Source organism: Sebastes fasciatus, chromosome 9, assembly GCF_043250625.1.
Source record: "Sebastes fasciatus isolate fSebFas1 chromosome 9, fSebFas1.pri, whole genome shotgun sequence".
In the NCBI taxonomy this organism is placed as follows: domain Eukaryota; kingdom Metazoa; phylum Chordata; class Actinopteri; order Perciformes; family Sebastidae; genus Sebastes; species Sebastes fasciatus.
In genome coordinates, this window is record NC_133803.1 from 24,261,299 (window position 1) to 24,274,884 (window position 13,586).

At 41.8% G+C, this 13,586-nt stretch overlaps 1 protein-coding gene across 3 annotated transcripts in view; it reads right to left on the reverse strand.

The window, feature by feature from the left end:
- The window catches only part of kndc1 (kinase non-catalytic C-lobe domain containing 1), a 41,216-nt gene extending 28,434 nt beyond the window's left edge, over positions 1 to 12,782 (reverse strand). Inside the window, exons 1-4 of one of the 3 annotated variants that reach the window (XM_074646862.1) lie at positions 12,654 to 12,782; positions 6,676 to 6,874; positions 3,355 to 3,413; positions 1,054 to 1,200 (exon numbers count right to left, since the gene is read on the reverse strand). In XM_074646862.1, the coding sequence (XP_074502963.1) occupies positions 1,054 to 1,200; positions 3,355 to 3,413; positions 6,676 to 6,874; positions 12,654 to 12,758 (510 nt within the window). In that variant the 5' untranslated portion in view covers positions 12,759 to 12,782. Of the gene's footprint in view, positions 1 to 1,053; positions 1,201 to 3,354; positions 3,414 to 4,985; positions 5,282 to 6,675; positions 6,875 to 8,311; positions 8,460 to 12,653 lie in introns of those variants that run through there. The other 2 variants (XM_074646864.1, XM_074646863.1) reach the window with 2 other exon arrangements.
- Positions 12,783 to 13,586: the final 804 nt, after the last annotated feature.

The following is a 13,586-nucleotide window of genomic DNA, read 5'->3' on the forward strand; positions in this document are numbered from 1 at the left end:
AACAACAACAGAAACATTTGTGGGTAGAAGAAGAACACAATAGGATGCATATTTTGTGCATATGGCATGTTTCTGTCAAAGTCTATTATAATTTGGATTGATTGATTTTGATTGAGGCTACACGGTGGGAGGGTCGCAGGTTCGAATCCGGCTTGGGACCCTTCTGTGTGGAGTTTGCATGTTCTCCCTGTGTTAGCGTGGGATCCTCCCACAGTCCAAAGAAAAGACATGTTTCCATCCAGTAAACTTTGTCAGGCATTTCATTATATGCTGTATTTTATTATTTACATATTTATTGTGAAGAGAATTATTATTTTCTAACATATTGTGTTGGTTCCAGTGCATTACTTCACCGTTCTGTATTTATTGCAGTGTGTTATTTTTTATATTTATGCAGTTTTCTATTTATTCTGTATATTCCAGTAAGAAATTAATTAAGAATTAAACCCTTTTGGCAACACTGTGCTCGAATTTTCGGTTAAATCATTGTTAAAAATCTAGTGTACTCTTGCTAGTTTCTCAAGATCACCAGCCCTGCCTTTAAATCATTTTTAAATCTATATTTTGTATCAAATTATAGATTTCTTTAGTAAGTAGCTGTGTAATAAGCGGGATAATGTACAAAAAAAAAATATGTTTCCTTTTCCCCTGCCCCTTCTCATGTGTTGTTGTCAAATCAATTTTATCTATATAACCCAATATCAAATCACAAAATTGCCTCAAGGGGGATTACAATCCATACGAATGGTTGACTACTGGGAACCTAGGATTAGTTGCTGTTCTTTGTGAGTTCGTATGAACATACTGTATATGCAGGCGTGTTGTCATTTGTTATACGAAATGCCCGACGAAGGTCACTTGACCAAAATGTAGCTATTCAATAAATCTACTATAAGTGTAAACAGTCTGCAAGAGCTGTCAGTTGTTCTCCTACGCACCCGCCTATCTGCACACATTTGATTCATTACTTCTCTGTGTGAAGAAAAAATGCATCAGAGATGTGTTAGGGCAAATCATTGTGGCAGTTTATAACAGTCAGCAGGGAGTTTCTACCTGCAGGAGCGGTCGGTCCTCGGGCGTCTCCTCCTGCATCTGCTCCAGCACCCTCTGGATTTCCTCCCCCAGCTCGGCCTCCAGCTCTGGCTCGATGACAAAGTTCAGTGCGGCAGAAAGCGTAGAGCCCAGAGAGTAAACATGGCCCTGCAGCCGGGGATGAAGGAGGAGAAAACACTATCATCATCAAGAAGCAGCAGCTGCAGAGCAGTTACACACACAAGTACAGGGATCTGAATCTGTGAATGACTGCAGAAAAGGCTGAGAAAATAAAGGACCTTCTTACCATTCTGGGCAGTAATTGTCACGTATTGTCCGTATTTATGACAGAGCTTTTTGTTTTGCTTCTCTACACTGAGAGTGGGTATTATGGTCAGCTGAGTTCACGTCTCTGACGCAACCATCACTCCCAACAATTGAAATGGACTGGACCCGTACTTATGTGGTAAACACATGTGCAAGGCGGATCCAAGTGTGGGTCACCAAAATAGAAGCGTAAATACTCAGCTGAAGGCCTTAACTCCTGTTTTGCTTACGCTATTACTGTGGCCGTGCGTATTACCTCCCTTGAGAAAAACACATTTGAGGAAAAACACATAAAGAAGAAGAGGTCTGACATTTTTGTGTATTTTGACAGACAGCTAATTTAGAATTCACGGTTTATTTTGAAATTCGGTTACGTAAGTCGACTGTAAATTTATTCATGTTATGGTGAGAACAGTGTCACATTTTTATGCTGTATTTTCCACAGAGGAGGCCAAAAGCTTCTGAATCCAGTCACATCAGAGGCGGCAAAAAGACTGATTTCCACACTGCCCCTATAGCACAGCAGACACAGATGTGTAGGGGAGCGTCTAAAGATGAATGTAAAGGTTACAGAGATCCACTCTTTAATTCATGTGAACATTTATAAAAACCCACAATCGTCGACTTCCTTCTGTCGCACAAAACAATGGAGTATGCGCCATAATGCATACGTATGCATACAAAAAGGACCCAGTGGGAGAATCGTAGCAGGAAAGACAATACGTTTACACAGTACACAGACACACTGATGCATGGAGCTGCAGGTTTATTCTTCCTCATGATCTATGTCAATACACAGCTCCATGTTTCAGTACCTCACTCAAAAGTTACAACAAGATCTGTCATAAGAGACAAATGAGTGACGATTAAAGGATAATTACAGTATATTTCAACTGGGGCTCTTATTACTCTAGCAACGGCCATCCTGGCTTAACATTGGTTTGGTCAGATAACATTGTATGGATTAGATTTTATGAAAAAAAAGTTTTGATTCTTTTGATCGGGGGACCCTTACGGACTACAGGAATATAAATAATCAAGGAATGGACACATATTTGGACTTTATTAGCACTCCAAAAGGTAGGGAGTCTGCACTTTTTTTTGTCTCTCTTGTTTACCATGCCGGTAAATCTGAATAAATTGCACTTTGGTGCTCATGCTTTCTGTAAAATGAACTGAACGATTGAATTGTGGAAAATCTAACCGATCTAATGATGTGTAGCCTGCTTTTATTTTGTCAAAACGTGAAGCCACAACCGGCGAGTAAAAAGGCCTCAGCATCTAACTACAGTAGAGCTCGGCTTTTAAATTGAAGTTTTATGATACAAATAGTTCACATTATTATTTACTTAATTTACATAATCAAAGGATAATTATGGTATATTTCAACTGGGGTCTTATTAGTGTAGCTGCAGCCATCGTGGCTTAACATTGGTTTGGTCAGATAACATTGTACTGATGGGCAAGAAACATAAGAAGTCAGGAGATCATACAGGTTGTAAACAAAAAAACTGTCTATAACTAGATTATCTCAACCACTGAAAGTCAGTGCACCGCAAATATTGCTAATAAATAATCTGCAATCTGTGTGCACAACTAGAGCAGGTCCACATTTATTTATTCAAAATGGACCCATGAAAAAACTTAAACAAACCTGACAAGTGTTAATTAAACAGAGAGAAAGAGAGAAAGGATAAGACCTGATCCAAAATCAGAGGCGGAAGTACTCAGTGTAGAAATACTCGACTATTACAAGTACAAACCGTGCATGTTGGAGTACTGCCTCCTCCCTCTCTCATGTTATCAGATAGAGGTGACCGAGGTGAGCTTGTAGCTGAATGATTGCTGGCTTATGTGGGGAATTCTAGGAGAGGAAAGTCTTTCCTCTCCCTCAGCAAACATCACCAAGGTGCCTCTGACTGTGTGGTGTGTTCTGTCCCAGGGGTGCAACTGTGACCAGAATAAAATCTATAAGAAGATTTTGGCATCTCTCACCTCAAAGGTGCTGCCCGTGTTGTCAAACTCAGGAGGCACAAAGGATCCTTCCGGATCATCTGCAAGGACAAAAACACACCAATTAACTGCACTATTAGGTACATCTGAAAAGCATACAGTACATCATGATGCCATCAAAAAGGGAACAAACGGTGCGCTTGTTGTTTTGATGTGAACACTGTGATGTAAAGCCATGTCAGCTCTGCACTGTAACCCACTTGCTAAGCATCCGCCGTAATGAGATGCAAATCAGAGGAATATAAACCACAGCAAGTCCAGTGAACTAGTGCAGCCGTTTCCCTTCATTCTGCATAATTCATGTGTCAGAGATAATCCCCGACAAACAAGACGGGAGCTATCTGCAGATCAGAAGATGAAGCGGCCGCTGAGGAGCAGCGTGGCCTCCTCCTCCTCCTCCTCCTCCTCCTCCTCCTCCTCCTCCTCTTCATTCTCCTCAAATAGGCCACAAGCAGGACACACACACACATGAAAACACCACCACAAAGATGCACTCCCTGAACTGGACAAGAGAGGATGAGAGGTAGAGGAGACCCAGAGTTAGAAGAGGAGGAGGAGGAGAAGGAGAGAAGAAAGGGGAAGGAGGGAGGAAAGTGGGTCATGACAGATCTGGGTTTGTCTCCTGGAGTTATGAGATCCCCTCCCAGGTGTAGTGAGGCCCATCTCTCCTCTCCTCCTTAGACCTTTTCATCTCATCGCCTCCTTTTTCTTTTCTCTCCTATCCTATCCTTCCCTTTTTCCTTTCCTTTCCATGTATCTCCTCATTTCTTTCCTTTCCTTCCTTTCATTAATTAATTTTCTTCTTCCCTCAACTGTTTCCTTTCCTTTACTCTCTTCTTTCCTTCCCTTCTTATCCTCTCCCCTCCTTTTTCATTCCCTTTCCCTACCTCTCCTCTCCTCAGCTCTTTAACTTCATCTCCTCCTTAACCTTTTTTATCTGGTCTCCTCTTTTGTCCCTGTCCTTTACTCACCTATCTTTTCCTTCCCTTCCTGTTCTTTTCCTCTCCTCTTTCATTTTCTTTAATATCTTCCCTTTCCTCTTTTTTGTTTCTTTTCCCTACCTTTCCTTTCCTCTCTGCACATCCTTAAATTCTTCCCCTCCTTAGCCATCCAGTCTCATAACCTATCATCCCCCTTTCCTTTCCTTCCCTTCCCTTCCAGTTCATCTCCTCTCATTTCATTCATTTTCTTTCCTCTCCTGGCCTCTCTGTTACTCTTCTCTTTCCTTTCCTCTTCTCACCTCTAACTCCTTAACCTTTTTCATCTCGCCTCCTCTCTTTTTTCCCCTTTACTCACTTATTCTTCCCTTTTCCTTTTCTATTCCTCTCCTCCCTTTTCATTTAATTTTTCCTTTCATCTCATCTCCGCATCTATTTCATTCCCCTTCCTTTCATTTCTTTTATTTCCTCTCCTTCCCTTTCTTTACTCTCCTCTTTCCTTTTCCTTCATTCCTTCCTTCCTTTTCTTCATTTGTTTTCCCTCCCTTCCTCTCCTCCTTAGACCCCCTCATCTAGTCTCCTCACCTATCATCCCTATTTCCTTTCCTTCCCTTCCAATTCCTTTCCTCTTCTTTCATTCATTTTCTTTCCTCTCCTCGCCTTTCTTTTACTCACCTCTTTCCTTTCCTTTCCTCTTCTCACCTCTTCTGCTTTTTTCATCTCCTCTTGTCTCCTCTTTATTCTCTTTCCTCTCCTCTCCTTTCAAAGAGGTTGACAGTTCAAACAAACAAAACGTAGAAGGACAGACAGGCATAGAAAAAGGAGGACGAGATATTTCAACCCTTTGCAGTGAGGAGGAACTATAACGCAGTGAAATAGGCAGTGAATAAGAGAGAAAAAAGGACAGCCGTTGTCAGTGACGCAGTTGCCTCCGAGGTGATGGTGAGAGCTTGGTGAGTCATGTATGCCTCCAGCATTTAAGCACAACAGTTAATATGAGCTGAGCAATATTACTGATTCAACACTCTTTCCAAATGGGCAGATCAGATCCTCGACAGAGCACACACTGTCCAGTTTTTTATCAGAACTGGAACAGCTCGTGTTTTTAATTAATCAGCTAAAATGAACCGTATTGACGAGTCGTTGTGGCAACAGCCGTGTTCACTGAGATTCATCACCGCAGCCCTCAAGGTCACTCTATTATACAGCCGTACACGGAGAGCCTGTTTGTGTGCGAGCATGGGATTGGCCACTCAAGAGTGCGTCAGCTTGAAATTTCATCACAAAGAGCTCAATTAAACAGAATCAATGGGAAACTGTGCAGCACGTAAAACGGAGAGCGCAGTGTTTTGATTAATGACACAGATGCACTGTGTTCAGCACCAACAGCTAACACAAGAAGGGTAATGTGGGCACTGCTTGCGGTTTCTTTTTCCGTCCACAGGATGAATCACAGCCGAAGGGCTGAACACAATCCGATAAAGCATGACAACAAATGAAGCTGCGAAGGATTGTAGCCGACGGAGAAATCAAAGCTTCTCTTCAAAGTGTCTCTATTACTGACTGGAGATCTGAGTGGAGATTAAAAAAAAAAAGGATTTTAAAAGGATGCCATGCTGGCCGTGTAATGTGTACGTATGTGTGTGACTGCTGATAGGCTATCCGAGCTGTTACCACAACAACGATCCCCCTGGCAACTCTAACACGGTTGATTTGATCAATGCTTATCAATTTTTTGACATTTGGTGTCAGGGCATGGAATAAGTACGTGCTACAGAGCTTATATGCACAAGTGCTGGTGTAAGTGATGAGAATAGAGAGGGAATGACAAAGAAAAATTGAGAAAGGAACGACAGAAAGAGAAGAAAGAAGAGGAGAAGAGGTGAGGGATGATAATTCCTGATAGGATGATTGTCTTTGGATGCCGCGGGGCCTCGTAGCACTGTGAAGGAGAAATATGTCGTCTGTGCAAATCTAAGCAGACCTCAGCAAAGCCTGACAGATCCAGTGATGTATTCTCAAGCAGGACTTTGCAAATTGAAAGTGATACAGATCAGAGCAGCAAATCAATAAAGAGAAAGAGTGGCCAAACAGAGCGTAAACTCCAGTTACGGCACAACCTCACATTTAAACTCTGCAGTGCAGTTCTGATCTATTATGTGTTCTGGTTTCTAAATGTTCATGCATGAGAAGATAAGTGCCAAAAAATATGAATGATAATAAACATATGTTACTAGTCTGCTTGATCAGTAGCATGTAAGATGAATATCATGCAAAAAAAGTGCAAATCAAAGGTCCTGAATGTGGTTTCCTCATTGCACACAAACGTACTAAAGATGACAGTGTGTCCGTGCTGTAGACTCACCGCTGAGCTGCTCCATGAAGCAAACATTCCCATGGGCGTTGAAGGCCAGAGTGTCTGGTGTGATGCACAGGGTGTGGAAGAGGTGGGAGGGTCGGATGCTCTGCAGCGCCAGGACGCACTCTGAACACACCGCCCACACCTCCTCCTCAGACAGACAGATGTCCCGCAAAGACAGGATGTCTGCCAGGGACACATTCTCCTGTGGACAAACACACATACAACAATGTCCAGGTAAACTTACATACAGTATATACTGTATACGTATATATACACTGTGTATATACACGCTATGTTAGTTCCATGCTTACACTGTGACAGGTTAAAAGAAAATATTACGGTCGCTTGAATTAGTTGAACCCTTATCTGCACAGTGGGCAAATCTGGGGTCTGAAAAGTGAAGCCAATGCTGAAGTGCCTCAAACTTGCATTCTTTCTAATAGCCAGCAGGGGGCGACTCCTCTGGTTGCAAAAAGAGGTCTGATTGTATAGAAGTCTAGGAGAAAATGACCCTTCTTCTAACTTGATTTATTACCTCAGTAAACATTGTAAACATGAGTTTATGGTCTCAATCGCTAGTTTCAAGTCTTCTTCAATACAGCATGATGTTCATTTAGTAAATTATGGTCCCATTTAGAGTCAAATAGACCATAAAGCAGGGGATGCTTTAGGGCGGGGCTAGCTTGTGATTGACAGGTCTCTACCACGGCGTTGTTCGGGCTGGGTGTTGTCCGTGTTTTCGTCTTACAACTTTAACCCTTTCACAGTGTGTTTTCAGTTCATGAATGTTAAATATAACCTTAGCTCCACCCTCTTGTGTCACTTCTGGTTGCAAAACTAAGATGGTGCATCAGTGCTCTTGTTCAATCCAGTGCTTGTGCAAAGAGCAAATGTTGATGAGGAACTCTCTTAAGCACAGTTTACCCTTTTGTCAAAATGTTCCATTATCTTGTAACTATTTATCTAGGTCGACCATTTGCTGTTGTCCCAAAACAATAGAGGACAGAAGGAGGCAGAACGCAACACCTAATCAGGGCAGTACCTCAGACATAGACACTAGAAACTCCCCAAGTCAAGTCTGGCAAGCCAGTTTAATATAATAATTCAGCTACTTTAGAAAGGGCTTTTAATGTGGCGAGGACTCTTTGCAGAGCGTTTCATACATTTTAATGTCCAGCAATAGAGACCCCAAGGCAGAGCACTCATGTTTCCTTCCACTCCACGAGCACCTAAACGCACCACCAAACATGAGTTTTCAAAACAAGTCCCCGCTCTCTGAGTCAGACAACTCATGTGGAACGGATTTATTAAAATGTAAATACAGAGTGTGCAAAGTTAAAAGTCTGGCATTGAGGCTCTGACCTCATCACTCTCTGCAGCACAGAGAGGCGTTGGAGAAGAGATAACAAACTTCCAGCTAAAGCCTGGAGAAGCAAGATGCTACAGGTGAACAACACACAGTAATAATGTTATCACCTATCAGCGGCAGTGTGGCAGCTTATATATAGAGCTCTTCCTTGCAAAGATACAGAGATAAGGTAACCAAATTGGAATGTCTGTTTTTGCCTTAATCCGGTGAATTAAAGGTGCTCTGTGGAGATTTCTTAGAAACAAAAGTTTTGTTTGCATTCAGTGTTACTCACCACAAAAAGCATTGTGTGTATCCCTGAGGTCTAACAAAGCCATTTCCTTCATCTAAAAAACATCTGTAGAGCCCATTTTAAAAGTATTTGAATCCAGCATTGTTTGCTTCCATGTTTACTAGCAAGCAGTCTTCTTCTCTGCCTGTGCATTTCTACTAATTTTGGCACATTACTGCCACCTGAAGCTCAGAAGGGATCATGTGACTCATAGAAAAACTGCTCCTACTAGAGATCAAAAACTCCACAGGTTACTTTAAAATATCTGACAAATCAAGACATTTCTCCTCACATTAATGCAAAAAAAATCCTGTAAATACAATACTGCTAAATGATTTACAATATTGTATGCAATGGTGCAGTACAGGGGTCTCAAACACATACATAACCTGGCAGCTACTGGCCAGGTTTTTCTCTAAAAGGGGGGCTGCTTGAACATCAACAACAAAACCCTCAAGGCTTTTTGTTCAGCATAAATTTGAACTATGTACACTCTAATATTCCACCAAAATATGAGTGACTATGCAGGGTTTTTAAAAACGAGAAAACCCGCTTAAAATAGGTGATAAGACTCATTTCCCATTGCCAGTAGACAAGTATGCCAATCTGTTTTGTTTTTTTCTGGTGTGTCACGTTCAATGTCGCACCAGAAAATAGGGTTAGTAAACAGTGAAGATGTTAGGGTGGTTATTTCGTTTTTAATATTTGTAATTTATTCAGTTTCAAACTCTCAAACCAGAGATTAGAAGACTACCAGAAGGCTAACAAAGACAATTTTGATGAGTTTTATTTTGTTTCTGTCAAATTTGAGTGAATTGTGTTTTGAGACAATCAGCGAGGTAAAATTACTGTTGTCTGACTGGAGTCTGGTGGCTTTGAGGAGAGCATATTAATTGTATGTTTCGTATGTTAATAAATTAGAATAATTGTCCAAATCCCTGTTGATTTTATTTACTATATATTCACATCAACAGGCGTCGCATAGCATCGCACCGGAAAAGGGGTGAAAACAATTAGCCTGTCAACTCGGGTTTCATGTTTCCATCACTGCCGATCGGAGCTGGAGCCGATAAATACCCGTGACTACTGCAGAGTCATTTGTCCCGGGAATGAACGCCGTTTGTAACCTTTCCCACTGAAGACAAAAGCCAAATGTTGGTTAGTGGGTTTTTTGTCGATTGGGAAAGGGGCTTAAGGCTGAGAAACTCATCCTTCCCTCCTCACCATGCCTGTCATACTGCTGCGTATGTTCGGTGATGTTGTTTGAGATTGTATTCACTGGAGAACTGCATCTTTCTTCATTTAGTGAGAGAGAGAAAGGCAGAAGTTGCATTTGTCCTTGAAAAGTAATCAGTTGTTCAACACTCGAACACTTGAAACTGTCCGCCCTCTACAGGTCAACCTTTCTTTGAGCTTTACAAAGAGACAGTATGATGGTAGGTGCACTGAGGAGGAAGGAACAGTGTGAAGCATTTTGAGGAATCTATTTGCAGAAATGGAATATAATATTCATAACTATGTTTTCATTAGTGTTTAATCACCTGAAACTAAGAATCGTTGTGTATTCGTTAGCTTAGAATGAGCCCTTCATATCTACATAGGGAGCGTGTTGCTCTGCCATGTTTCTACAGTAGCCCAGAATGGACAAACCAAACTCTGAAGAGAGAGCCTTTCATGTTTTTATGTTACTTGAAGGCCACCGTAGTTCTCCGACACGCTTGTGAAACTGCGGTAACGTGAGCTGCAGAGTGCAAAACCGTGGTACCACCAGCCGCCATCTGACTTCCGTAGCTCCTAAAGTAGTGTTATTATGGTAAGGACGGCCTCTGAGCGAGGCAAATGATGTTACCGCGGTTTTGTGCTCGCCGGCTCGCATTAGCACAGTCTTGGAAAGGGAGGAGTGAGTGGAGGGGAACTCAGTTGGTTGCAATTTGCAACCACACCACTAGGTGCCGCCAAATCCTACACACTGTACTGTACCTTTAAGATGGAAGAAGTGAACTTAAGGCTTTTCTTGAGACATTTATCCCATTTTCAACACTTATAGGCTTAAACTTGGAAATGATCTCGCCAATAGAAGATGACAGCTCAGACAGCAGAGTTATTATATAAAAGTATGGACTTCATTTTGAGAAACTGTGAATACCCTGGCCCTGCCATAAGAAGCTGTATCATCTCAAGAACAGTCCTTAAATAGTGCCCCAATTTTGATGCTAGCAGCAAAAAAATCCTGAATTTTCCTCAGTAGCAAGGGCATTTTGCTGCACACACACACACACCCTTTTTTATGCCATGGAGTGACTCTGATACCCACATATCACGAACACACTACATCATCTGTGATCCCCATTTATCCTGGCAGACGCAGTGATCTCAGAGATTCCACGCAGCGTCCTTCCAGCACAAAATACTGCGGTCTGATAATTACAGGATCTTCTGTTCGGGTTGCAATTGAACACAAAGCTGGCCTTAACTCAGACAGACTGGGTGGAGGAGGGGAGTGAGAGGCATCACAAAGCTTCAACTGTCAAGCACTACATCCAGTACTTCCATTACCTTATTTCTTCCATGCCATTATTTATGAGGACTTCTCAATGGGAACTTATTTTTAGTCCAAATGTGAAAGTAAAAATCACTGCATTATCTCTGACTGGCTGCAGGAGAAGTGTCCGTTTTGACTTTCTTAGGTGCAGGAGAGTTGCAGCAGATTGTGAACAAAGCATATCGATGTGATCTAGTAGGGTAGAGCACGAATACAGGGCAGAAAAGCGGCACTTTAAGCAAGCCAGCAGCAGCAGCAGTAGCAGTAGCCCCATAAATAGACAGTTTCCCCTGAGATCAGTGCAGAGGGAAGCTGGAAGTCTCTCTCACCCCCCTCAAGTTAGATATGCTGTCCTACATAAGTTTGCCTCTGAGCTGCGAGTTTGGAGTGACGAAACTGGTGGTGTGTTCGCTGGGACTGAGAGGAACAGTGAAAGAGTTAGTCAATGTTTAAAAGTGCATCTACTCAAGTACAACTTTGAGGTACTTGTACTTCATTTATATCCATTTTATGCTACTTTATACTTCTACTCCACCACATTTCAGATGGAAATATTGTAGTTTTTACTGCACTACATTTATCTGACAGCTAGTTACTTTTCAGATAAAGATTTTACGTGTAGTTAGCTTTCAAAATACAGAACATTGGCTTATTTTTGGCTTGTGACCCCTTACAAAAAGAGATATCTAGATGGTATCCCCTAGATTTATGCACATAATTTAATTTAAATAGCTGTTCAAGGCTAAAATAGGTTGACCTACAATTAGAGCTGCAATGATTAATCGATTACTTGTCAACTTTTAAATTAATCAGTAACTATTTTGATAATCAATTAATCGGTTTGAGTAATTTTTTAAGAAAAAAAGTGTAAAATTCTCTGATTCCAACTGCTTAAATGTGAATATTTTCTGGTTTCTTTGCTCCTCTATGACAATAAACTGAATATCTTTGAGTTGTGGATGAAACAAGACATTTGAGGACGTCATCTTGGGCTTTGGAAAACACTGATTGACATTTTTCACCATTTTATAGACCAAACAACTAATCGAGTAATCGAGAAAATAATCGACAGATTAATCGACAATGAAAATAATCTTTAGTTGCAGCCCAACCTACAATTATCCAATATTTCACCAAAAAAAAGCAAAGATTTAGTCCAAAGTCTAATAAATAAATACAAAGTTATGTAGCAGGACTTTATATTTTCTTCTGTCCTACTCCACTATTCATCTCAGGGCCCTCAGATTTACCTGTTGATCTGTTGGAGGGGCCCAGCCCTACTGGGAACAAATAAACACCACTTAACTCTATATAAAATAGTTACCAAAGTACTTTTACTATATAGATTTTGCTGCATATACGTCTGTACTTTTACTCAAGTAGAATTTCAAATTCAGGACTTATTTTTAAATGATTGTTACTTTTACTTTAGTAAAGGATCTTAACAGCTACTTCTTCTACCACTGGTTATTGAAAGAAGTTACACATAAAATATAAAAAATGGCATGAAGCAGCATCAGTTTTATTGCCATCTGGTGCAGACATGAACTCACAACTAAGAAATCTTGATGCAGCAGAAGTGCAAATCAAATATTCTAATAATCCAAGGCCTGCAAACTGACTTAAACCCTCAGTTTTATGGTTTCTGAAGGAAAATCATGTAATATAATCAACTTGAACTCAATATGACAGCTTGAAAGGACATGCAAGAACATTATCTACAAGCTGTTTTGCTTTTATATATATTTTTGTTAAAATAATTTCCCCAACATGTATAGCCTATAAGTCCTGTGCCTCACCTCGTCCTCCAGCAGTGGAGGCAGATGCTCCAGATCATAATACCCGTCTCTTTCCACAGCTTTCCCCAAGTATGTGACCGCTGCATCACTCCCAGAAGTCTCCATTGCACCAACTTCAGATAACAGTGTTTCCAGTCGAGACAGATGGCATGCCTGAGCTCTTCTGGGTGCACCGAAAGCACAAACAGGGGGTCGACTAGTTGCTGCAGTCGATGGTCACTGCAGGGTCCAGAAACAACGCTGGAGAAGACGGAGGAAGCGCAGCAGCAATGCGCCTGAGAGCCGAGCGTCTCCAGCGAGCTGAGCTGGAGGAGGAGGAGGAGGAGGAAGAGGAGGAGGAGGAGGAGGGTGCTGGCCGGTGTCTGAGGCTGTCATGACTACTACTCCTCCACAGTAACAGGCGACACACCGAAGGCGATCATGAGCTGTGTAGTTTGGTGAATCCTCCCCTCCTCCAGCCCGGTGCTGGCAGCCCGGAGACCGGAGAGATGCTGCTGCTGCTGCTGGCTGCATGCTACAGTTGGCTTCACGCCTCCGTTCACAGCACCGCTCCAGTGACTCATATTCAACACTTATTATTATCATCTCTTCTTATTCCTGGGATCTGGATTTGACTAGATGTTATGCAATTAATACATGCTATCAATTTCATTATTAGGCCTAATTCTAACTCATATTGGGACATTTATCATTATAACATTTTGTTTAGAGGGACTGTTTGTAAGAATCAGAAATGCTTGTTAACAGCAACACCTCTGGCCGTTAAAGGGACTGTTTACAGGTTTAAATCTACCGGGTCGGTGTCCCATGCGCGCTCGCGTGTTGCTACGCTGGTCAGACTGCTCCGCTGCCTGCTTGCCTTCACTCACACACTGCGCACATTCTCGCTCCACCTCTCGTGCATGCGCTCACACTACACACTGCAGAAGAGTT